At 42.5% G+C, this 26061-nt stretch overlaps 1 protein-coding gene and 1 non-coding gene across 3 annotated transcripts in view; one reads left to right on the top strand and one right to left on the bottom strand.

Annotated features, from left to right (window-relative positions):
* Window positions 1-600, bottom strand: part of Cadm3 (cell adhesion molecule 3) — a 28949-nt gene extending 28349 nt beyond the window's left edge. Inside the window, exon 1 of one of the 2 annotated variants that reach the window (XM_004639951.2) lies at window positions 377-600. In XM_004639951.2, the coding sequence (XP_004640008.1) occupies window positions 377-458 (82 nt within the window). In that variant the 5' untranslated portion in view covers window positions 459-600. The remainder of the gene's footprint in view (window positions 1-376) is intronic. The other variant, XM_004639950.2, reaches the window with a different exon arrangement.
* A 24519-nt stretch (window positions 601-25119) lies between these two features.
* Window positions 25120-25193, top strand: Trnar-ucu. The gene has a single exon. It is a non-coding gene; the product is annotated as a tRNA-Arg (tRNA).
* The last annotated feature ends 868 nt before the right edge of the window (window positions 25194-26061 follow it).

The raw sequence follows: 26061 nt of genomic DNA on the forward strand, positions 1-26061 counted from the left end.
ACTCCGCCCCCAACACACACTGACACAGACATACACACAGATCCTGACAAACGCAGGACCAGACAGCAACACAGACGCGCACACCCAGACGCGCACAGCACACGGACATCAACACATCCAGACCCCGGGCTGCTCACCAAGGACCCGGCCTGGTTCCAGACCCTGGTGCTCACGCAGACCTCTCAACGTTGTACACGGGGTGCACACGCCGGCACACCCCACGGTCCACAGAGATAGAGATGCTCTGAGACAGACACCGGGCTGTTCCAGCCCCTGGCGACTTTAACCCCCCAGTGCGAAACAAAGCAGTCAGGCTCTCACGCCCACTTCCACCCTCGGTTGCCCCCTCCCCTGGCGCCCCCCACCCCCCACTCACCGTCCTGGGAGAGGTTGGCCCCAGCGGGCGCCCAGCAGCAGGCGAGGAGCAGGAGCAGGGGCACGGCGGAGGGGGCCCCCATCGCGCTTCCCGGCAGCTCCCGGCTGGGCGCTGCGAGCCTGGGTCTCCGGGGGCCTGGGGGGCGGGGGTGTGGGCGACGCCGCTGGCCGAAAGGGCGCCCCGAGCCGCTTCCAAGCCCGGGGCCGAGGCGGGGACCGGGAGGGAGCCGGCGCTGCTGCAGTCGCGGGGATTAAATAGGGAGCTCGGAGCAAACCATTCGGATAGCGGTGGAGGGGGGTGGCGGGGGGCTGGGCTGGTCGCGGGGGGGTGGCAGGCTGCCGCATTCCCCACTCGCCCCCACCTCCCACACCCCCTCGCGTATCGGTGGTGCCTTCGGTCCAGTCCCCCGGGAGCTCCGCCAGCACTAGCCGGGTTGTGGGTAGAGGGAGGGAGCCGGCTCAGCGGTGGGACCCCGCGCTCACCCCACTTTGGCTTGGGGTGGAGGGAGGGGGGTCTGGTAGGGCGGTGGGCCAGCTGGCGAGAGCGGCTACTGCAGGCCTGGGCAAGGGCGTGCCCACAGTCAGAGGTCCTCCAGCTCCCGCCTTTTAGGTAGCTGGAGATGCCCAGAAGCCTCAGGGACCCCCTGTCAATTATGTGTCCAGAGTAACCAGTTACTCTCACCAACCCGAACATCTTTGGTTCCTCCCACCCCCGCGCTCCTACTTCTCGGTCCAGAAACAATTTATGGCCCTGGGCGATCCCTCTTGAGAAGCGCCTTCCTCAGGAGACCCCAGGCCATGGGAACCAGTCTCTCTCTCAATTCCTTGTCAAATAAATTTCCTTCTGAGAATACGATTTCACCTCAGAATCTCACCCAACCAAGACGCCCACAAAGCAACTCGGTAGTTTCTTCCTTAACTCTTTCTCTGTTACACACCTGCAACACCAGCCTTTCCAACGTCGTTTCTTCTTTCAGTAGATCTTGTTTTTCCTTCCCAAGTCTTTAGCCAGATCCCAGGTGAATGTCTCATCCACAGACCCTCTCAAGGACCAGCACATCTGTGACTAATTCAGCTCTTGTCCCTGAGGCTAGACTCAAGATGGATGAGAGAAGCACGGTGTTTGCACTCACTCTTGGGCTCCAGAGTCCCAATTCCCTAGTGTTTGCTGTTGTTTGTGATTGTTACTGGGAGCATTTTTGGTACCTCTCGAAAAGGGGACTTTTTGAGTCAGTTTTGTTAAAACTTAGTTTTTGGGAATAAATTTCAAAATTTTGGGAGTGCCAACATCATAGAATTTTAGGTAGGTTGAGTTCTAAGAAAATAATTGATTGAACCCCATAATTACACATACACAGTTAAACCCATCTACCTAACGTAATACGGAGAGACAATGGGAAAAGTGACAAGGGTTGGCAGAGGCAGGAAACACTGATTTTATAGTGCTTTCCAACACTGTGAAGCTAATATTTCTGTCCCTAAAGAGTTTAGGTGCCTATCTTCTAACTCTGCAGTTGAATCTAACTGAGCTGATAACTTTTTTTTTTTAACCTTAATTTTTTTTTTTTTTCTGTATTCAGTACAGGGTCTACAGGGTCTCACTACACAGCTTGGATTTGTAGTGATTCTCCTGTTTTCAGCTCCCAAGTGCTGGGATTGCAGGCACTCCACACCACACCCAGTCTCAATCCCCTCTCATTGTGTCCCATGGGTGGGGCAGCATGGCCACCAGGGATCAAACCGCTGCTGCTTCTGCTGCTGCCGCACTCTGCCTAAGCAGGCACTTTAGTCCGCTGAGCTATCAGGCCGGTCCTTGAGCTGATGACTTCTTCATTGTATTGATCTTTAATGTTTTAGATAACCTGTCCGTCTCTAGGATAGGTTTCTTAATTCCTCTGGTGTAAAATCCCTGTCACTTAGAAACACAAGGGCAAGGATGAAGAAAGTACTTTGTAAACAATAAAGCTGCTTATAATTGTCAGTGATGGAGACAAGCCAAGAGAGGATATTCTCTGAGGAGATCCTCCAGCATCATCAACATGCTGCCCTGTTATTTTTTTCTCACTCTTTCTAGAGTTTATACTCTAGTTTATAGGACCCCTGCCTGCGTCATGAACATTTCTTGAGCATTGGGTAGTTGTTACTATTATTTCTTACAGGATAATATTGGCCATCTTCATCATCTGACATACTTGACTTGACGTATTTTAATGACTGCAGTTTATTCTGCCTTATTAGGGTTCTCTGACATCTTGGAATCTTTGGGAAGTGAAGATTGATGGGTTGGTGTAGTGGAAGGATGTGGAGACGTGGATGCAAAAGAGAGGTGCTTGGGTTCAAGAATGAGGATAGAGAGATAAAGGGAAGATTGGACTTTCTGAGAGAAGTGGGACTTGGTCAATACGGGGTTAGTCATGCAGAGAGAATGAAAGGATGAAGGTGTTTACAGAAAGAGTTAGCTTCAGTGGGAAGGATTAGGTTATTCTACTTAGAGTGTCTTGATGGATAAAGAGTATTATCTATGGAGCTTGGAGGAACATTAGAAATCATCTAAGTGGGCTTAAGAAACCAGTGTGTGTGTGTGTGTGTGTGTGTGTGTGTGTGTGTGCGCGCATGCATGTGCATGTGGGTTAGAGTAGGTAAAGATGGGTGCAATGAGGAGGACACGAAGTGAGATTAAGTCCCAGTGTCCTCTAATTCTAATCATCTTTTCCATCTGCTGCTCCACTGTGAATCCCTTCTGCCTGTCCCTCCTTAATTCTTGTGATTGCTGGTCTGGCTCCACCCTCTACTGTGACAACATGGGATCAGTACCAAAGGTGGGAGGAAGAGAGGGAGGCTGTTTTGGAGAGACAGTATTAAGGCTAGCAAATGATACTCTAGAATGCTCTTTTCCTAGTGGCTCCTCTTCCCTTTTCTGCATCATCAGCATTAGTTTGGCAGCATTTTAGGTCTTGGGAGAAGGAAGCAGGAACTGGCTTTTAGAATTATAAGATAGAAGAGTGTTCAAGTTCTAAAGATGCTTCAGGACTATCTAATTAATAACACTCCTTTGTTGAAAGGATGAAAAATACAACAAAACAAAACTCAGAAGTTACGTGAGTTTCTGTGTGTACACAGGTAGCTAATAAATGGGTTACCAGTATTGGATGTGAAGGAGGGAGGTAGTACCCTTAGGGGTAGGAAAAATAAGAACCACTCCCAATATTGCCCAGCAATATCCAGTTTGAGGAATTCCTCACTCTTGCATATCACAGAGTGGAAAGGTCATTTCTCCTACGTGGGCATGGATGTTCTCACTGGGAACAACTTTTTTGCCTATAATTATTCTAATGCCAGTATTACACGTGCCTGCTTCTGCATCCTACAGGTCCCCTATTCACTTAGAGTTTTTGCAAAGACTGACCTACAAGGATTATCTTTCACAGAATAGTATTCATGTCAGATTGAGTTCTATGGTCGCTCTCCACTCTGAAGTGCTATGGTGTGCAGTCTTCATCTCCCAGGGCCTTGTAGAAGTCTGGAGTAGGTTGTCTGTGGGATTACAGAACTGGCAGCTACAGTGAAAATTGGGGGGAGCAGCGAAGGGGAGTGGAGAGAAGGCAGATTTGGCCTCCCGGATGCCCCTGTCCACTCAGCAACAGCTTGGATAGCTGGGGGTGTGGAATGTGGTGCTGGCACTGGTGCTGAGTTGAACACAGCTGTGTGGGCCCTGGGCATTCCTTTTTCTACACTCCCTCTGCTCTGGAAGGCAGGGCCCTGGGAAGGGATTCAGTCTGCAGTGGGATGAATCTTACTCACCTGTGAGAAGATAGCAGCACCTATAGGGGAAGACCTTAGAAGATACACCTCAATATCCACTCAGATTTTGCTTTGTACTCTAACTCTTCTCCTCTGAATGACTTTTATCAGTGCATTCTGTGCAGGTTTCCACATTGCATTCCTCTTCAATTTTCCACCCAACTAAACTAGTACTCTTTATACTGCTTCCTCCATTATCTAATTTTAATTAACAGAATCCTTAACAATAACCTCAGTGTGCATTTTAATTCTAACCTTAATTGAATCTTAATTTCAATCCTAACCCTAATCTATTACAGACAGTAACTACTAACCCTAATACAAAACCACAATTTTAACTAATACAGACCAGAATGACTTCTAAATTTCTGAATTGCTGGAAAGCATATTATTATTATTATTATTATTATTATTATTATTATTTTGGCTTAATTTTCAAAATAAATAGTGGTACAAAATAGAAAACAAACAGGAATCCAAATATCTCTGCCTAGAAATCCTACTGACATTGCAAAACATTAAAGCAATTTCCTGATAAGGTGAAAATATTCAAAGTATAGAAAGAATAAGCTGCAGAGAAAAGCCTCATCTTCTTCCCAGAGTAGCCATATTGCACAACCCCAGGGGGCATTGTTCTAATTGGAGTTGTGTAACACAGCAGTGCTGCCTCCCACAGCTTTTTAGAAAAGCAGATAAAGTCAAGGTAAATATCTACCAAACTAAATCATTCTCTATATGTGTAGGACTTAGTCATGACAATCACTAGACACTTGGAATTTATAACAGCAGTAACTATCAAGGGCCAGGCTTTCTTCTAAGCTATTTACATCTATGACACATTTTGATTGTCATGAGTCCAGTGTTCAGTGTTTGATCCCCCTACTGCAGATGAGAACAGCAAGGCTTGAAGAAGCAAAACAACTGGCTGGGGAACAGAGACAGTGCAGGAGAGCACAGGCTTCAGATGCAGACATGACACAGACCAAAGTCTCAGTTCTTAACCATTGCACATGGCCAGGAAGGCTTCTTAAGGAGGAGGTTATCTGGTCTTGGTTCTGAGGGTAAGTAAGGGAGCTGCTGGATGGTAGACAAGAAGATGACCCAGGACGTTGGCCTTGAACCAATATAGGAGGAGACAACGCAGAGGGGAGGGACCTTGATAACTAGATTACAGAGGAAAATGAGTAAACAGTAAGAGAGTAATAGGGGAATAGAACAAATACGAGCAGAGACTGGGGAAATTTTTTGTGGTAAGTCAAGCAACAGTAAAATCAAGTAATAAATATACGTGTCACTATTGCTCCAGCTACAGGCTGATTGATGTATGATGGAAAGGCAGCAGACACATATAATCATCTGCAAACAAAAATGCACATTTGCAGTTACATGGGAATCTGTAGCTTCTCTAAAGAAATATCTGCACATTCCTCACCTTGTGTTCTGGGCTCTAGCAATATCAAATTGCTTGTAATTCCCCAAACACACAAGGCTGTTTCATGCCTCAGTGTCTTTGCACGTACTGCTTCCTATACCTGCATTGCCCATCTCATTAAACCTGATGAAAACTGTGCTCGTGTTTACCCACCCAAAATTTGATTAGGTGTTGCCACCTCTGTGAAGCTTTCTACCTAGAAGCAATCACTTCTTGTTAGGTGCTACCAGCATATTGAATATATATCTCTGCTAGTCTACTTTTTTATTATTTTTATTTCCGTCAGTACCTGTTTGCGATATGTAATGATTGTATTCAGTTTTGGGATTTGATGCATGTACATAGCGCATCTCAATTCCAGTTTTCATCCCCTTCCACTCTCCTCCATTCTTCTCCCTCATTTTTTTAGTCATCTTCCATTTATTTATTTATTTATTTATTTATTTATTTATTTATTTGCAGAGCCAGGATTGAACTCAGGCCCTTGCCAGGCAAGCGCTTATTCTACTGAGCCATCTCCCTGGCCCTCATCTTCCCTTTTGCAAAAGATCTGTCTTCCTGTTTCCTAGTATCTATCTTTTATTTTTCTTTTGAGTTTACTTGTATTTGGAAATTATTAAATAAGAAAATTAATGCTGCACTTAAGCTTGTGCACTTCACTGAACATTATGGTCTTAAGGTGCATCTGTTTTCCTACAAATGGCTCAAGTTTATCCTTTATTTATTTATTTGTTTATTTGGTATAGGTCTCTCACTATGCAGCTTAGACTCATCATGATCCTCCTATCTCAGCCTCCCCAGTTCTGGGATTACAAGTGTGCACCACCACACCTGGTTTCAAGGCCTGCACAAGGCACCCGGGTGTTCCAGGGCTGGCACAGCATGTGGTACTGGGGATCTCAACTCTGGACCTTGTACTTGGTAGGCAGGTGCTTCAACTGTTGAACTGTCTCCCAAGCCCCTATCCACCCTCATAGAAACATGTGGCTCCATTGTTTCTCAGTGATTTGTCTCTGCTTTTCTTTTTCTTTCTTTCTTTCCTTTCTTTCTTTTTTTGTGGAACCGGGGATTGAACTCAGGACCTTGCGCTTGCCAGGCAAGCACTTAATCCGCTGAGCTATCTCCCCAGCCCTGTCTCTGCTTTTCTTTTCTGCCTGTGCAGTATTTGAGGACAAGAATGATATTCATCAACCTCATTATTCCTTGTGCTTGGTAGAGAAACAAAAACAAAAGTGATTTCATTAATCCTGAAGTAAGCCAAAATGCTATAATCAACACGGGTTTGATAAGCCATTTGGTTTCTATAAGTGCTTACATGTATATAGTCACACTTCATTGGCTTACTGCATAAAGTTATGCATTCGTGTGATTGTGTGGTTCACACAGATGCACTCTATCAAAACTTGTTCTAACCTACATGTGCAAATATTGCCATCTCATTCATCAAGGTGCATTTTGTAGTTCTTGGAATTCACTTTAGAGTGTGTTGCACACACTCTTTTGTGTCACTTCCGTTGTGATGATGTTCATCCTATGAAGATGTGTTCTAATGGTGAAAATAGCCAAATGTGTTCGGGTCCAAGCCTTAGGGAAAAATTAGTGGTTCATGCCACATAATGCAAAAACTACCACCTGGCTGTAAAGTAATCTTAAATGACTTGTAGTTCGACGCATAGGTTGGCTTCTGAAGCAGTTCCCTAAGGAAAGTTCTAGAACATTTCTAAGCAGTATCATTCTGGTTTATTTGTAAATGAAAATGAAGCCCAACAAGAATTACCTCATTTTATGGTCTGAGCATGCTCTATGTTAGAACACAAAAAGGTATGCCCTGCACAGAATTCCCCAATCTCTCATTATTATTATTATTATTATTATTTTATCATTTTCTGAGTGTCTGTGTCATGCACAATGATAGTTGGAATTGGTTGGCTGTTTTGACCTTTCATATTGCACCCTATAAAATTTTCCATAAACTTTCAGATTTTACTTTTTAAATTACAAAATAAAATGCTCAGTGAATTCTCCTACCCGTAAGTCCCATTACATTTTTAGACTTTATTTTACCTGTGAGGAATAATTCAAGAGTCAGGGATGAGATAATATCCAGGGATGAAAATACCTGATAATAAGGCTAATCTGCAATGATGGTTTGCTTTTTAGAATAAAATGGTAATGAATGTTAGAAATTCAATGATAAAATGTCAATGTCTGGTGCTAGGCACTTGCAGATACAAAGATGAGCAATTCCTGAAGCCTCCCTTCAATGAATTTATAATCCAATTGGGAAGATGGGCTTACAAATGCATAATTACTATACATTGTGAAAAATGCTACCGTCAAAACATATAAAGCACAGTGTGAGTATTAAGGTAATAGAGATTGAATTGATGGAAAACTTTAAGCATGGGGATGAAAATCAATAGGAAGGAGACAACAGTATATGCAAACACAGTAAAGCAGGAGATGACTTAACTGGGGCTAGATTGTGAAGGGGATTTGTGCCAGAAATTACTCTTTATTCTGCAGACAAGGAGTCATTAAAGGGTTTAAGCAGGGAAATGTCAGTGTTAAATTTGCATTTTAGACTGATAACTCTGGCAGTGGTGGATAGAGGGACAGGAGGATTCACATCATTTGATGCAGAAGCCTGACCATTCTGGGAGTCATAAATCCAGTTTCATGACAATGACCAGAACCCATAGAGTGTGGTCTTGTCTAAGATCCCATGGGTAAGGTAGAGATAACACCCAGAGCACTGCTGTAGGGCTCAGACACAAACACATTGTATAAACAATGTTGTTCAGCACAGAGCACCCTAAGTTTTATAGAGTAAGGAGTAGATATTGTATGTCAGGGACTGAAGTGTTTCCCAGGACTTCCAGTGCTAAAATAGACAAAGTCCCAGACAAACAGGGATGTCTGATCACTTTATGCATTTTCGGCAGATACCGTCTTCAGTCATTGTCATGTGTTACCCAGACCATCTCTCTGACAACCAACTGGGGTCATCTCCAGGGCAGACTGAAGAGGGAGGGAAGCTGAGGGAGTTATTTTCTGTTCCAGGGAAGAATAGAGGTGGGAAGGGGCAGGGACTGGTGAGTCAGAATAGCTAGGTGAATTGAAGAGGAGGATGGAGAAGAAATCCAAATAAGAGACAGAGGGTGGAGATTATTTTCTGGTCTAGGATTTCTCTTCTACTTTGAGATCTTGGGCTCTCTCTCTCTCTCTCTGTTAGTAAGAAATATTACAGACAAACAAAACGAAACAAAACAAAGCAAGCATTGCAAAGAATGAAAATATACTTTCATTTGTGCATAACTTGCCTATATTTATTCATTAAACATTTGTAGGGTGCTTACTATGCAGCTTGCACTTTACATATGCTGTCTTACTTCATATTTATGCACGTCTCTGACTTGTAGATAAAGCTATTCCTATTTAACAGATGAGAAAAGTGAAATTTGGGAAATTTGATTATTCCCTATAAGTCATATATTAGTGGACAGAGCCAAGATCTTAATGTCATTATATCTCTAAATTCCCATCTGTGGCTGAATTACTTGGGAGGTGTCTGTTAAAAACAGTACGGACACCCAGGCTATTCTGGGTCCGCAGGTTAAGAATGAAGATTCCTGACCTTGGTGGCAACATGTGCTCTTTGGTGATTCCAGGGCCCTGGCAATCCTAAGAAACAGTTCACTGCAGGCTGCTTCTCCTGAGGAAGAGCTAATTGATTCCTGAGGGAACCATATATGTAAATACTTCATTAGATTGTAGTTGTGCTAAGGTCTCAAAAAAAAAAATACATATCACTTACAAATTGTTTTCTTGACTCTTCCTCCTTTCCAGTGGTGGCTACCTTTGTAAACGCCTACCTTGTTTGACCCTTTCCCATCCCTCTGACTTCATCTGACCTCGCCACTGTGCTCTCTGTTTTCGTATCTTTAGCACACCAACCTCATGTCTGACCCAGACGTCCAGACTGGCTGATCCTTCCAAGCCGAACCCCCCGCCCCCGCTCTGTGTTGAGCTATTCTTGCTTCTCAGCTTAAATGTCACCTCTTCTGGGAGGGCTTCCTCTTCCCTTGCTATCGCCTGCCATTTTCTGCTTTTTAAAAAATATATCATATATGTATTTATTGTCTTGTTTCTTCACCTATTAAATGTAAGCTCCATAAAAAAAGCTACCCTGATGATTTTGAGCAAATTTGTGTTGCTAGAAATTTAAAAGATATTGCATACAACAATGCCTGATACATAATAGGTGCTTTTAAAAGATTAGTTGACTAGATGCATGGGATAGAAAATGCTCACTCGTCGTGTTCAGATTCTTTTATTTTACAGTTTGATTTTACAATCAAGAGCTGTTGTAAGTCTAAGGTAAATTTCCAACTGCCACTTAATGGTTTCCCCTCTGGTTTATGAAAGGAAAACACCTCATTCTTTTATCAGCTACTGTATAACGTCTCTCTAGGGTCTTCGACACTATTTGTAAATTGCTCCTCAAACTCTCATACATTAGGTGAATACTTCAATTCTTAACCTTCTGCTAGTTCTTTTATCATTTCAGTACCTCTTGTCTGATCCCTTTCTCTTAGACAGCTGGATTCAGAGCAGGTCCTGGTATTTAAGTTTGGCCATGGCTGATGGTTATGAGTTGAATACAAGAGACTATTCTAGGTCCTTGTGTATGTTTCTTGCTTTTTAAAATTTTTATTTTAAAACCCTTCTCTTGTAGTCTTATGCTCAGCTTCTGGTGCATTTTTGTCCTGAGATCTTTTGAAGCACTAAAATTCCAGAGCTTGTTAACCACTAGAGTAGAAATCCTAGGCAGGTGCAATCTGTTGACATTTTCTGCCAGAACTTGCAATGGTGCGTCTTCTTTATGGATTGCTGTACCCATGTGTACCTATAAGGCTGATACTTTTGGCTGATCTTCCTACAATTAAGCCAAAATACTCTAAGGAATACAATCAGAGTATTCTCATTGCATTCAAATAAAGTTGAGTTAATTTTCTGTGGACTTTGAAGGTCTAGAAGGGACCTTTTGTCCTGTTCTAAAAAGGTTAAGCAGGTTCTGGGTCCAGTGTCAGGAGGGACTGTTGTTCATCTTCGAGAATACAGGTGAGTGAAAAAGCATGAATTGTGAAGGGGATTCACCTAAGGTTACAAATGAGCTTCACTCACTTTGAGCTGACTCTTCTCATTGTTTAGAACACTAGACTTCACTATTGTCTGCTGTACAGCCTTGTGAAGATCAGTAAATGAGGGTATTTATGTGGAGCTCCTAGCCTATTCCAGATGCATTTGCTGCCTTTCTCTGTCTTCTTTACCTTGGAACAGATATGTGAGCACCCTTTCTCTGTGTCTCTGAGTGTGTCATAGAATCTCGCCCTGTGCTCAGCGACTGAATCTAAAGTGCTACTTGAGTCTACATTTTCACTTCTAATAACTTCTTCACTTTTCTGGAGGTCTCCTCTGTTCGCTTGCTCTCTGCTACCCTCGTGTGGCCACCCTGACCCCTTGTCATTCCTGATCCTCTGCCCCCTCAGTGTGGTGGTTTTGCTGTAATGCAACATCTCTTCAGGTTCTTGCAGGCCTGGTTTCTGTTCAAGTTCTGGAAGAGTACAGGAAGCAGTGTTTTTGTTGTTGTTTGGTCTTCTTTTCTCAAGTAGTTTTATCTCAGTTCTTCTGCTTTTTCCTCATTCTTTTCTTTTGTATAACTCATCTGACAGAAGCATTTATTAAACATATGCTACATGTTAAGAGTGAGGAAGGAGGAAAGTCTCTTTAGGTTGTAAACCCAACAGTCTGTTGCTTTGTTCAACACCACATCCACTGTCCCACAGATGCTGAAAGTATAGTTCATTGTCATAGGTTATTTAGTCATAGAAAGCTCTCTCCCACTTAAATTTAGATCTCTTTACATTGATACAGTTGTTTTATTTAATTTTATACTTGACAAATGGTGGATCTTTGGTAGATCCAGAATGTCAGTGTTTCAGAATGAATATTTATTTTCTTCCTCTCCTAATTGTTTACTGTTTCTAGTACAGGGAATGAAGTGTTATTTAAGCTAGATTTAAGTATCCTGTTAGAAAAACTTTATGGATGAGAATAATGGTAAGCAAATTTGGTAAAGCGGCTTTAAACCACATGTAGGAGAATGGGAGCTCTTTTTTTTATACCATGCTGAGGATTGAACACAGTGCCCCAAGCATGCTAGGCTAATGCACGACCACTGAGCTACCTCTTCAGCCCTTGAGTAACTTTATCTTTAACCCATATTCAGTAGGGTAAAAGATGTGTTTTAAATTTGTGACTATAGATATTGCAATGCTCAATCCCAGTAAGATTGTTTGGGGTGGATACTTGACCAGCCTATTCTAACATTCCTTTTGAGGAAGGAAGTTAGGAATGGCCATGATTTTTTTTAGTCATTTAACACTTGTGGTTAAGGGGAAAGAGGACTTTCCATCTATACTAAGGTGCTTTCAAATTATAGCAATTGTGGAGCACATAGTTACAAACCAGTTTTAGAATTTGGTGTGTGAAGAAGGGTTCCATTTTTATTGTACAATAAACTTCTACTTAGTGAATAAGGTTGGATCATTTAATGACTTTAGGATAATTGTTTGTTCTTGGTCAGTGGGGTGTGGTAGGCTTAGCATTCCTTTATTCTATATTTGATATATTTTAGATGGATTTACATTTTATAAACAAAACAATACTATTTTAAAAAAACTATAGAAAATATATTTAATCTTAGAGGAGAAATGACTTTCTCAAGAAGGTCCACACCCTGGAACCCATAAGCCAAGGACTGACAAAATTTATTGCATGATTTTTTTTACAATGATATTATCATAGTTACCATTGGCATAATTTAAATTTATTATATACTGGGAAATTTTTATTTATAACACATGAAAGTGCTGAAGTTGGTAATTTGGAAAACATTCAACAAGGCAACATAAACAAGCCAAACAACCCAACAATATGAGTAGTTCTCAGAAAAAAAAATTCAGTTGTCCAGTAAATATTGACAAAAACGAACTACTGTTTTTGGATTTTGAGAAATATAAGTTAAAGCACCACAGAGACCCTAGACTGCTAAAAAGTGACAGAGAGACCCATCAGATAAATTGTTAAAAATGAAAATGATGGGTACGTGTGAGTCCTGGCAGGTGTTGAGGGAACTAGGCACCTTCATGTATTATGAGTGAGGATGTAAATCAACGTAGCTGCTTTGGAGATATTTTGGCAGAACGTATCAAAATTAAAAATGGAAATACCAAAGGTGCTGTTTCCACAAGTTGTGCCGTAGATCTGTTCACACACGAGTGCCGTGATTTATGTACGGAGGTGTGCACCACATCATTTTTTTTTTCTAGTAGTGAGAAATCGAAAACAACCCAAATATCCATCAATAGTGAATTGGTGAAATAAATAATGCTATCTCATTCTTCATAATAACGCATTACAGTTAAAAAGAATGAGGTAAATTTATACATACCAACATGGGAAAATACCCAAGATGTATTGTTAAGTTAAAATATGAAGAAATATGCACACCATTACCCTGAAAAAAGCCTAAAAGGATAAATGTGTAGATATTACATTTCATGTACCTGTAAGTGTGTATTTAAGTAAATGAATAGCTACTCACTGACTATATGACCTCAGGAAAGACCTTCGCCATCTTCACATTTCCTAATATGGATCATACAGACAGTAATGTTACAAATGTGAGGATTAAATAAATTAATACATTTAAAGTGATTTGAATGTTATCCTGCACATAGTAAGTACTTTATCATTCTTACTGTTATTCAGATCCATATTAAACTTGGAGAATTATTATTTCAAGGGTGGGAGTGAGGTTTAAGGTACAAGGGGGACTCATGTTTTAAAATTATATATTTAATATTTTTACAATGGTCGTGTGCTTATAGACTGAATGAGTAAGAATTTCAAACTTAAAAGCTTATTCTAAGAAGGTCAATTAAAAGGTGATAATGGAAATCCGGTGACAAGCTAAAACAGTCCTGACCTGAAACAGGGGCATTAGGAACAGAACAAAGGTGCTATGTTTAATGCTGCTTTTGCGAATATGAAAGAGGGAAAAATCAGACAGTGCTCTGCTTTGGCATGCAAGTGACTTGAAAAATGCTGAACCATGGAAAGAAATAGTGGAGTCAGGAGAAGCTTTTTGTGGGGTGTGGTATTTTGGGATGGAGAAATATTAGTGTCTTAGTGCAGGCTGATGTAACAGAATGTGGTAGACTGGGTAATTTAAATACCAGACAAACATTTCTCATGGATTTGGAAGCTGGAAGTCCAAGATCAAGATACTGATGGATTCAATTCCCGGTGTGGGTCTTCTGGTTTGCAGATAGCAGTTTGTGTCCTCAAGGAGTGAGCAAAGAGGTTGCTGCTTATCTCTTCTTGTAAGGACACTAATCCCAGCTCTAAGGGGCCCACCTTCATTATCTAATTACCTCCCAAAGGACTACCTTCAGTCACAATCTCACTGTGGAGTAGCGCTTCAAAATATGAATTTGGGGAAAACACAAACATTTAGCTTATCATCATGAGCCTTGTATAGGTTTTCTTGAGTTTAATCAGATGTGGCTCACCTAATAGAATATACTCAGTAGTCAGCACTTGAAACTGGAGCTGTGCAGACAGCTGAATGCTCTCCCAATTTGGGGCAGAAAAGCAGAAAGGCATAAAACTTTCTGTCCTGATTTTAAAGGTTTCCATTTCGTATTTCCATTATAATAAAGAACTATGGTATTAGGGGACGATCTCTGAGAGAAGAGGATAGAGACTTGTTCCAGTACTTTTGTTTATTTGTTTTTTCAGTAAACATAGATTGAGCCGCTGCCATGTGCCTGGCACTGCTCAGACTGCCAAGGGTAGGAAGAGCTCAAGTTGCTCTCTGTGTTTTAGGAGACATGCACACATTAATTGCGGTACAGTCTGTGCAGTGCTCCGATAGCCATATGCACGGGGTGCAGGAATGGTGTGAAGATGGGTGTAAGCCAGTTTGCTTGGGGTTGTGGTGGAGGTCAGGAAAGATATTATAGAAAATGAGGTGATTGAACCAAGTCTGCAAGGAATAAGAGAAGTCTTCCCCCAGATGTGAGAATAGAAAAAGAACATTCCAGAAAGAGGAAGACTGTCAGCTTACCAAGGCTCATTAGGGTAGGACCTTTTGCTTTGCTGTTCTCTTCTAGGGCACTGTAATGACCTTGATAGTCACAGCACAAGGTAAAGAACAAGAATGGGCCAACAGCATGTGAAGCTGAAAGGACGAGCAAATGCCATAGATGGACTTTAGGATCTTTTCCAAGCAGTTGAAACATTAGAAATATTGAGCTTGCTTTCAAGAAAAGTTACAGTTGTTCTGTTGATGGGGTGACAGATGGATCAATGGGGAGTAAGGATAGCAGCAGGTAAGTAACGGTGGGTTTATTAAAATATTAAAGTAGTTCTGGTTTTAGACAATTAACTCTCTGAATCAAGCCAGAAGCAAGGAAAGGAAAAGTGTGAGGTAGTTTCAGAACTATCCAAGAGGCAGAATGGCTAGATCTTAGTTGCTGATTAAATTTGAGAATTCTGGTAAGGGGGAAAAGTCTTGTCACTGGTATAGTTGCTTACACGAATTATCTATCTATCTATCTATCTATCTATCTATCTATCTATCTATCTATCTATTTATTGGCAGAACTGGGGATTGAACTCAGGCCCTTGTGCTTGCCAGGCAAGCGCTTATGCTACTGGGCCATCTGCCCGGGTCCATATATTTTTATTTATTCTAGTCTCTTTGGAGATTGCTTTTATTTTTTGATTTCCCCAAAATATTCACACATTGTACACACACACACACACACACGCACGCACGCACATACACATATAATCTCTCAGTTCCAACCTGCTTTTTGTACACCAGCAAACAGGTTTCTTACTTTAAATCTCAACTTAGTTCTGTACTTCTAGAAAAGACATAGACTCCTCAGCTTGGATTCATTTGCCATTTTAAGGTTTTGTACACCAGAAGTATGTCACTATTTGTTTTATTACTCTGACAAGAGCAGCTACTACACTTGCTCTTAGTGGAGAAGGAGGAGAAGTGATCCAACATTGTTTCATGAATCTGTTTATTTTTTTATTTCTAATTGTGACTTTATTAAGGACAGATATAATGTCACCATTATCTATCTAAAATGCCTAGTATATTCCTCGGTATGTACTCGGTGTCTATGAGTTTGTGGAATCAATACACTGGTTAATAATTGGGTGGATGGTGTTACCATTAAGGTGAAATAGCAGATTTATAAGAAAAATGTTTATATGTGTATTTTTCACAGTTAAGTCATATAAGGGTAGTAACCTAAAGGCAGCTGAGTGTGGCAATCTGGATTTCATGTGAGATGAGTGGCTTTATGATACAGAGGTGGAGGTATGTGAAATGGTGCTACTTAACATCATCAGGGAAGGAAGGAAATATAAAAGAAGAGACCACACTGGAGGGTACACTTTAGGACACTGAGACTACAAAGGATAGACAAGTGTATTCATTTCTGTTTTTCCCGGAACACACACACTGTTTGAATGTTTACTGTTCCTCAAAGGTACATGTGTTAAAAGTGGGGCTGTAGGCTGGTGAAATGGCTCAGTGGTCTAAAGCACCTACTTAGAACAAGCTAAGCTAAACAAAGCACAGGGACTGCAGTTCAATCCCCCAGCACCACATGCCAGCCAGCCCCGCCCCCTGGTGGGCTGAGCTGGCCACACACACACACAAGTAAATAAATAAAATAAAATGTAAAAAAAAAAGTGGAGCTGCTAGGTTTTGGATGTGGTGGCACTTCTAGAAGGGCATGGGTGGCCTGTGGGTCATCGGAGATCAGCTCTTGAGTGGGAAATGTAGGACCTGAGCCTCTCCCTCTTTCTCTTTGTGCTTGCTGGCTCAGTCAGGATACAAGTGTTTATGCTACGCCATGCAAGCTCCACCATTACCATTCAGTACACTCACCACAGGCTCAAAGCTATTTGTCTGCTGGATGTTGGATCGGACTCTCCAAAACTGTGAGCCAAATATAAACTCTTGCACTGTGTAAGTTAATTATCTCAGGGAGTTTGTGGCAATGATAGAGGAAAGCTGATCAACACCCATTTGTACATATACCTGTATGTGTAATTTGAACAAAAAAAATTCTGAAACAGCATATGATGATGCTCTGCGTTTCTGTTTTTATTCTGGCCTGTCCTATCATTTTTATTTAAGATTAGGAAAATGGTAACATTCTGACTTGCATATCGGTACTTGTTATTCTTTGGGAAACTAATAGTTAAAGAACAGGAGAGTCTGATGAAGGAAACTGAAAAAGAAGGGCCAAGACATAGGAAGCCACTAAGGAGAGGAGTATGTGTCACAGGAGTGAGTGTTTTCAAGAACGGATCTGTGGTCACCGGTGTGAAATGCTGCTGGAAGGTGAAGTAAGACTATTGAATTTGACAATTAGGAAGCCATGAGCAAGTTTGACAAGGACACTTTAGCAGCAGTTGGGTTGAGGTCAGTTGAGGAGTGGGTGAGGGAAGTGAGAAAGAGCCAGACCATATTCTGCGGTAAACACAGAGACCCTGGTGGCCGAGGACTTTCCCACCCTTTTCTCACTTGTTCCTGATATACAACTAAAGAATCACTATTTTAGAAATCAAGTGAGTGATCTCAGTTTCAGAGCCCTGAGATGCTTCATGGTACCTGTTATCATGCAGTAAGTCATAAAGCTGCCATTCAAACCCTAACCCTTCCCAACTTTAAAGTCCATAGCTTTTGAATAAGACCATAATAGTAGACTTGTGTAATATTGGACAAGTAATTTAGTTTCTGCAGGCCTAAGTTTACTAATCTGTGTAATTACAGATGGAGAGGGTTGGCAAAAATTACAGACTACAGAAAATAGAGAGCAAGCATTCACCCATTTAGCATTTTCAATTTAATCTTCAAGCTAGTTTTTTTTTTTTAAAGTTATGAAAGTAGTAAGAGCTTATGGTAAAAATTCAATGGATGCACAAGGTTAAAAGAGACTTAATTGTTTTAAAGTTATTTTCCATTTTGAGTATTATGTGATTCCAGGAAGAGGTTATTTGATCTGTAAAATTTCTGGTTTTATTGGTTAAGAAGTATACAACATGTTTTTACTTTTCCTTCCTCTCATTCCCCACATTCTTTGTACAGAAACTATCCTGAGACTCAGAAGTATTCGTTGAGTCTGCAATGAAGCAAAACAAGCACTGCATTAGGATTCAGAAACCCTGGACATGAGGATGGCCTTTGCAGATGGCTGCCTGGTTGACTTTGAGCAAATGGGGCTTTATGCAGCTGGACACCAATTTCTCACTTTTTAAATTTAAGGTAATTGGGAAAAGAATGAATGACTAAGGAAGAGACATACCGATCTCACTCACCTGGTGCTACTTATTTTGTTTTCTACATACCACAACTTGTGATTACACTCTGTGGGTTTTTCCAGGACAACCTATCATCCATTTTCTATTTGTAGGTCACCACTCTTTAATGGCAAAGATGGGGGAGAAATCTGGGGAGAATGATAGCACAAATCAGGGATTGGGCAATCTTGAGTGTCAGCTTGGCTGGGTTGAGAAACACTTAGGAGATTGGCAAAATGTCCTCCTGGTTTTGGCTGAGTGGGTCTTGGGGTGTGCCCTTGGAGCCTGGCTCTTCCCCTAAGCTCTGCTTCCCCCATGCTGTAGGGTGAGCATCTTTCTTCCACCTTGTCTTCTGTCATGGTATTTCTGCCTTGGAGACAGCCAGTCATAAATTGAAACTTCTGACATTATGAGCCAAATTAGACCTTTTCTCCTTTAAATTGCAGGCATCAGGTATTTTGTTCCAGCAACAGAAAGCTGACAATGAAAATCTTAATGGGAGACAGTTAGTTGCTCTTATCAGGTATCTTCTGTGGAGGCTGAATGGGTTGGAGAGATTTCAGGACACTGACTTATAAGCACAGTGACTTTGGGCAAACCATCTAATGTTTTTGGTCAAGGTGCTTCTTTTGTAGAAAGAGGACAATGATAAAGCTCTTTCACAGCATAGGATATTTCTGTTGATAAAATGAGATAAAGAATTCAGAATACCCGTATCATCTGCATCATACAGAATACCTGTATCCTATTAATGTTTTCTCAGAAAGTTAGATAAAAAGGCCTTTGGTATTTAGCGCCCACCTTCTACAGGCAGAGAGCCAGAGCCTGAAGATATGAATTGGTCTACTGCTGGTGGACAAGTCCCCCTTGTCCCTGTCTTCACTATGGAGACTGAATGAGTTTAGAGACAGTCCTCAGGGAGCTGCTTCTGCCTAGGTAATGATGAATTGTAACTCAAGGATAAAGTGTGATTGTTAGCCATGATGTTCCTAGGCAAGGAGAAGTCTAGAGCCTGGGACTGAAACTTCCATGGTCATACTTTTTCATTTAATTAAGCTGATGCAATGTGGAAGAGGAAAGCATATTTCTTCTGCTACAATTGTGTGTTCACCACAAGGCTCCTTCCAGCCTTGTGTAGAACTGTGGAGGACAAAGCCTATTTTACTTGTACTATTAGGCAAACACAATGCTTTTCTAATTTCTCGGCCTTTTTAAGGATTTGTTTTAGTTTAGTTTTTATTTTCTTTTGCCCTGTCTCAGTTACTTTTTATTCATTGTTGGGACAAAATACTCAACATCTAAAATTAAGGAAGGAAAGGTTTATGTAGCTCACAGTTAGTGGACATTGCAGTTTGTACTCGGCTGGCTCCAGGGCATAAGGCAGCAGTTCATGTACAACAGCAGAGAGCAGAAGAAAGAGCAGCAGCTGCTGCACCTATCAAGTCTCTCTCCCTCCCTTCCGTGCTAATTATGAAGACTGGAGCTCCACCATGAAGACTGGGGTTTCTCTGAAGTGGTGTGGCTGTGAAGATCAAGCTTCTGTGGCTGTGAAGTCGCATGACAAAGACAAGAATTCCTCCCAGGAAGGGGGGCGCAGAAGCCTTCCTTAACCCCTTTATATTATTCCCTATAAATGCTCAGTCACTCTGGGGCTGGGCTTCCATGCCCTAGGGCATGAAGCCTGAGCTGATCCAGCTAAGCTTTGGACCCCTCAGATTCACATTGTATCAGCTACCACATGCACATACTCTACAGTATCTGGCTTTTCAAGGTCCAGGGGCCCAGGGTGACTATGAGGAGTAAGGACCCAGTTTTCCAGCAGGTGACTCGATGCTATGGGATTAGCAGGGTCCTACTCAGGACCTCCCAGCTCAGAAGCTGGAGGCACAGACAGTGCTAGACAAAGAAGTGAAGTAAATGCAGATGTGCTGCAGATCCAGGAGGAGCCTAACATATCTGGAGGCAAACATAAGAGAAAGCAGGAAATCATTCCAGATAAGTAGGAAGAATTCAGTGTCCCAAGACCGGTGGAAGGTGATTCAGAACAGGTGCTACAGAGTGGAGAATTAAGATGGAGAGGGGACCAGAACTAAGAGGGTAGAGGAGGAGTTAAGAAATCCAGAGCATGAAATCTGGAAGAAGGAAAAGCAGGACTGCGGATGAAGGGATGAGGTGGCTACAGCTCTGGGTCAGAGCAGTACAGTATAAGGAAAGAATCTGTGCCTAGGAAACTCACAAGCCTGAAGAACAAGGGTTAAGGGGCAGGGGCAGAAATCGAAAAGGACCATAGTCTGTGACTGTGAAGATCAAAAATAGTTGTTTAATTTTTTTTAATCTTTTATTTCTTTGTTTATTTGGTACAGAGTCTCACTCTGTAGCTCAGACTCATAGTGATCCTCCTGTCTTAGCCTCCCCAGTGCTGGGATTACAGGTGTGTGCCACTATGCCTTGTCTTTGTGGCCCATATAATGTGTCCAGGGTTCCAGGTCTGGTCCTGCATGTGGTACTGAGAATGGAACCCAGGTCCTTACACTTTTCAGGCAGGTGCTTAGACTGCCGAGCCATCTCTTCAGCCCCAGAAACAGTAGTTTAGACAAGAATGTTTGGTTGGAGTGAATGAGTCCTAAGGCAGGTGAAAACAAGGGGAATTTGGGCAAAACAAAGAAATTGAACACCATAGGGAGTGTCTAGAAGGTGAAAGAATTAGGAAATGCTATCTGCAGAATATGGGGATTACAAATGGTTATAAGTGAGGTGAGCTGTGAACAGGGCTGACAGGAAAATCTTTCTAACATGTTAAAGCAATAAATTACTTTGGTATATGTATCCCTATGAAGGAGAAATTCCTGTAGTCAGGAGGAACTTACTGTAAGACAACAGGACTGGTGACCTGAACAACCAGAGAAGTGTGTTGAATTGATGGTAGGAACAGAGATTTAGAGAGTTCTTATTCTAAACAGGAAGTTTCTGGTCAAGTAGAAAGTTACTTCCCTAATTCTCAGAGAAACCTGGGAGAATATCACAGCCACTGCTGCCCTTCCATTTATTAAACATCACTAGCTTCCTCATCTGTCTTGGCCAAAGAGAGAATTCATATAATTGGAGACTTACTGTCTAGAAAATTCTGGAATGTTTCCTGGAGAATGCTGGCAGGGGTAGGAGAAAGGAATCCTGGCAACCATCCTTAGACTTCCATGAGTAGGGGTTGATCCTTGTGAGGTCTCCACTGTGACCATGACTGGCTCTGGATGTCCAGTGAATTATGAACATAGTTTGGTTCTGGGACTGCTTTGGAAAGTCGTGAGAGCCTTGCACAGCTCATTTGGGCTTGGATAGACCTGGATGATTTCTCAAAATTGTACACAATGAATAAAGGAAAATTCAGCCTGCAACTTCCTTCTGCTTAACTCTCAGGTTTAGTTATTGCCTGGATGATCCCACTTCCTCAGAGGATAAGAAAAGGGATAGGGAGGGATCAAACAACGTGTAGCCAGGCTCCGGGATTAGAGAAGGAAGGAAATAGGAGGCATTGGAAACACAGGTGCTTCATTGTGATGGGTATAAAGATGCATGAGAGGAATAGAAGGATGAGGCAGGGGCAGGATTCCATGGGGTCAGATTATCTGGGAAAGAATGGCTTTTGTATCATAGGTGTGGCTGTTTTACCCTTCTTTCAAGGGTAAAGGGTTATGAACTCTTCCCCTGAGAGTCTGCCCAGCAGGATTAGCACCATGGGTTTGACACGGCAAAGCACAATACCTTTTTCAGCCTTCTGAGGAGGTGCTTGCAGGAGATGAGAAGGGGTGATGTAGGAGTGCCTGCAGTAAGAGGGAGCTCAGTAGCTGGGTCTTGGAAAGATGCTATATGGAAACCACTTCTAGAGGGTATGTGCACCCGTACTAGATAAGGCTTGATACAGTTTGGGGGACTTGTAGGAGCTGAGAGATGAAAGTTCAGTGTCTAAGAGCTGGACTACCCTAATAGCTATGTCTCTGTCTTATTCCAGTGTCCTCCCTTAGCAATTAAAATATGGGCTACTTGGAACATTCACCTTCATAAAAGCTGCAAAACCACTGTAGGATGTGGGATTTAATTTTGTTTGTTTCTGGACCAAAGAGAAATGTTTTTTGGCATTTATCATATGTATCCCAGCAACACTTTATGAATGAAATAATGTATGAGCATCACCAGCTTGTCTGTAGGGTCATAGAATGGTATTCAATTAGAGGCATGAGTAATGTTTGAGTCACAGATCTTTGGAGAATTAAATCAGTGCACATTTTTTGGAAGGGAAATGTACTTATCCTCTTAAGAGTTTACATAAACAGGAATGACATACACCTTGTTTAAAAGAAGAAAAAGATGTACTGTCTTCAACCACTTTGATAGGTTTAACCTCATCTCTCCTGCCCTGTTAAAGTCATAGCTTAATTTGTTTGCCTTCTTAGTTTGAAATTGAAGGCCTAGTTATGAGATATTGCTCACGCTGTCTAGAAGCTTGTTTGATTTATGGATGCTGAAGCAAAATAAGAGATGTCAGAGAGATCATGTCCAGAGTATTTTTGTTGATGCAGACTGTAAGTATAAGGTGTTCTGGAAGGATTTGTTGGCAGCAGATGTTTTTTAGTCAAACGGAGAGATTTCTGTGGGGTCGTGAGGGGAAATTGAAGGAAGGTCATTGAAAGAGAAGGAAGTGACCCAGGAGACACAGTTGACAATTAGAAATTGCATACTAGAGGGAGAAGGGGACAAACACTTTGCCCCATAAAATCTTGTGTAGTCTTTGCTTGTAGCATCTATTATTGCCTCCTGCTTATAATGAGGAAATAAGAGATCAGAAAACTTAACTACTTTGCTCACTATCTCCAAACCCATAATCCAGACAGCTTGTCATTGACCCTGGATTTTGTGCTTCCTGAGCTGTGATCTTTGTTTGGGTTTGGAAACTTGACACCACATTTGGTGGGCAATCCATTGAGTCTTTCATTTTTCTTGTATATCTCTGGGTCCTTTCACACTGGAGTTTATCTATGGGCTCTTACAGGGTGAGACCAGGTCTTTATTTGTTCTTCTTTATGATGTCTCCAACACTTACTGAGAAAACTGCATACCTGTGAATGAAGCTGCTTGGAGAATTGGGCTTCTGCCTTCAGGTTGTAGAGAGCCTAGGATCTAAGAGGCATACAACTTTGGGCATTGTTAAGGGACTAAGACACATTTCTTGGGTGTAGCATAGTATCTGTGAAGAGCTGAAGCAAAGGTTGTGAGGTGTGTGTGTGTGTGTGTGTGAGGTGTGTGTGTGTGCATGTGTAAATCCACACAGCTTGATGAGAAGCATCCCGCGAGTTTAGCATTGCCTCTCCTTGCACCAGAGTGACTCTTTCCTGTACTTCTGGGGTTGATCCTTCCTTTACAGCCACATTGGCCTGGACCTGCTTCTTGTCAGGAGCCATGTGGAGCAGCATGGTCTCTGGCTGGTGTTTTCATTCCTTGTTTGAAGTCCTTGAAATTGTCTGGGGCAACGAGTGAAGAAAGACCTATTTTTTGCCTCCTTACTTTAGGTCATAATACACATATTGTCTTCGCTGTCCTGAGCTTCCGGGAGAGGCAAGCTTGGCTGCAGGAGGCTCTATCCTTCTGCTTGCACCTGAATGAATCACTTGGCCATTGCCTTTGCAGGTCTCATGATGGGGCTATAGGACTAGGTAGGAGAATGCACAGTGCTGCCGTGGTTTTGGAGAGAGACGGGCCCTCAAAGCCCTTCCAACCCAAGCATTTCATGAGTCAAGGGCACCTTTACTGTCCCACCACCTGGGCTCATAGGTGAGGCTGCCTGGGTTATGCCTAGCATCTGCTGGCAGTATTCAAAGCTATGGGTTCTTGAGACAGATCAGGGAGGAAGAGGAGAGGTTAGGCTCCTGTCTGATTTACTGTAAACTTCTGAGTAGGGGTGGAGTGGTCAGCTATCACTGTGTGTCTGGGAACCTGGTAAGAGACAATGAGGCCAAGGTGAGGCAAGAAGGACTTGCATTAGATATGCAAGAGAACTGGCCATCAGTGATTTTTGGAATTTTCTTCTCTGGGAGGCTTTTAAAAGTAGGAAGAAAATGCTCGTGGATCTGAGGTTTTCAATATATGGCTATGGGGAGTGGATAAGTTAATTGTATTAGGGTGGCTCTAGCAAACCCAGAAACCTGAGAAATCCTGCTTCTCTGAATTAGACAGCCCTCAGAAGAAAGAATGGCAGGGACTTGGGGCTGTGGAAGGTGGAGGAAATGAGCCAGGTATTGGGGGCAGGTGATGCCACAGGGCCACCTTTCTTCATCAGAGAGTCACTACCTCCCCCTCCCGCCCTGTATCCCTCCCTCATACACACACTATTCTGTCAACTCCCATTCCTAAGAATTCTAGTGGAGTTGCGGAAGGAACATCTTTTGAGAGCCTGTGGTCGGGTTTCTCTTCTTGGCTTGACAGATAACAATTCCTAAAGCCGAGAACTCGACAAGCTCCTGGAGCTGAGCTTTCTGCCACTCTCTGCCGCTGATCAGCGTTTCCTTGCTGAAGCAGCTCCTTTGTCCCTGGAATCCAGGGTTTTTCCCGAATCCCCCGCTTAGCCCAGCCCCTGTCTGAGCATAACCGGTCTGGGATGGAACCACAGCGAGGGAATGGGGGTGGAGAGGGAGATGGCTTCCGCGCGTCTGCCGGGCTGGGTGTGCTCTGCTTCATTTGCATGAGAATAGGGAGACTTTCCCTTGCCCTCCCTTAGGGATGGAGGGGAAAGAAGAGGCAAAACTCCTGCTCTTTCCTCCTCTCTTTGGGATTCTGGGACTGGAAAAATGACCACTGTCACGTTGCTCCAATCCTCTGAAAATCCTAGGACCCACGGTATCGAGGAAAGCTTTGAAGGAGCCGGCTGGTGGATCTCCACTCCAGATTTTCCAGCTGTCCCTGTCCCCCCACCGCTCAGAGAGCAGGATGCTGAGATGGTTCGGTGATGCAGAAGGTATGTGCTTTTTCAGTTCTGGTGCTGATGCTGTGTGTGTGGTGAGGTCTCTGTGGCGCAATGGACGAGCGCGCTGGACTTCTAATCCAGAGGTTCCGGGTTCGAGTCCCGGCAGAGATGGTCACCTGGCAGGTGCCTCTTTTATTTTGAATGTTGTCATCCTAGGTTGATAATGATATGTGCTCTTCCCTGGAGGCTGTGGGTGGAAAAAGAAAAGCCATTTCCTTGGAAATCCCCGACCTCTTCTCCTTTTCCTTTCTCGCTGTCTTCATTTTTTCTCTGCTCCTCCCTTTCTGGTTTTCATTGGGTAGTGCAGGCTCAGATGCCTGCTGCATCTCTCTGCTTAGCCTTTGTGTCCTTTGCTTCCTACTGGACAGTTCTTCATATAGCAGCCGACATGCCGGTTCCGTATTCAGAGAGAACAATGTCCAGTGGTCCTTTACAATAATACTCACATTGACTGGGGTACTGACTGCTGAGTCAGGAGGAGGTGGGGGTCAGGCAGAGAATAATTTCTTACACTATGACTGTAGGCTAAATTTCTGCATTCCTTTGGCTTTTTGGTCAGAAACTCATCACTCACGTTCTCTTCTGTAACATGAAATGTAATCATTCATTGCCCTTTGTCTCAGTAGAATAAACCATGCAGTAACACATTAAGTGGCCCTTGTCCTTTGAAAGTTAAACATCTTCCAGTTAAATACTCTTGCTTATGACATTTGTCATTCTCTCCTTGTTTGCAGTGTGACTACTGAGAGAGGGTCTTAGGTGAGTGTTATTTTTATAATATTCAAACAAGTCATATTCTTACCTCTATTCTCATCCTGCATTAACTTTTGATACTTCTCCCTGTTTCTTTCTTTTCTTGGGCTACATTCAGCCACATTTGGAGCTTGGTCAGCTCGGGAAATAGCATAGGTTTCTACTTTGGCCTGGGCTTCCTCTCTGCCTTGTCCTTTGTCATGTTAGCCTATTGGCTCCAAAGATC

This window comes from Octodon degus, unplaced genomic scaffold (assembly GCF_000260255.1).
Source record: "Octodon degus isolate 3935 unplaced genomic scaffold, OctDeg1.0 scaffold00116, whole genome shotgun sequence".
In the NCBI taxonomy this organism is placed as follows: domain Eukaryota; kingdom Metazoa; phylum Chordata; class Mammalia; order Rodentia; family Octodontidae; genus Octodon; species Octodon degus.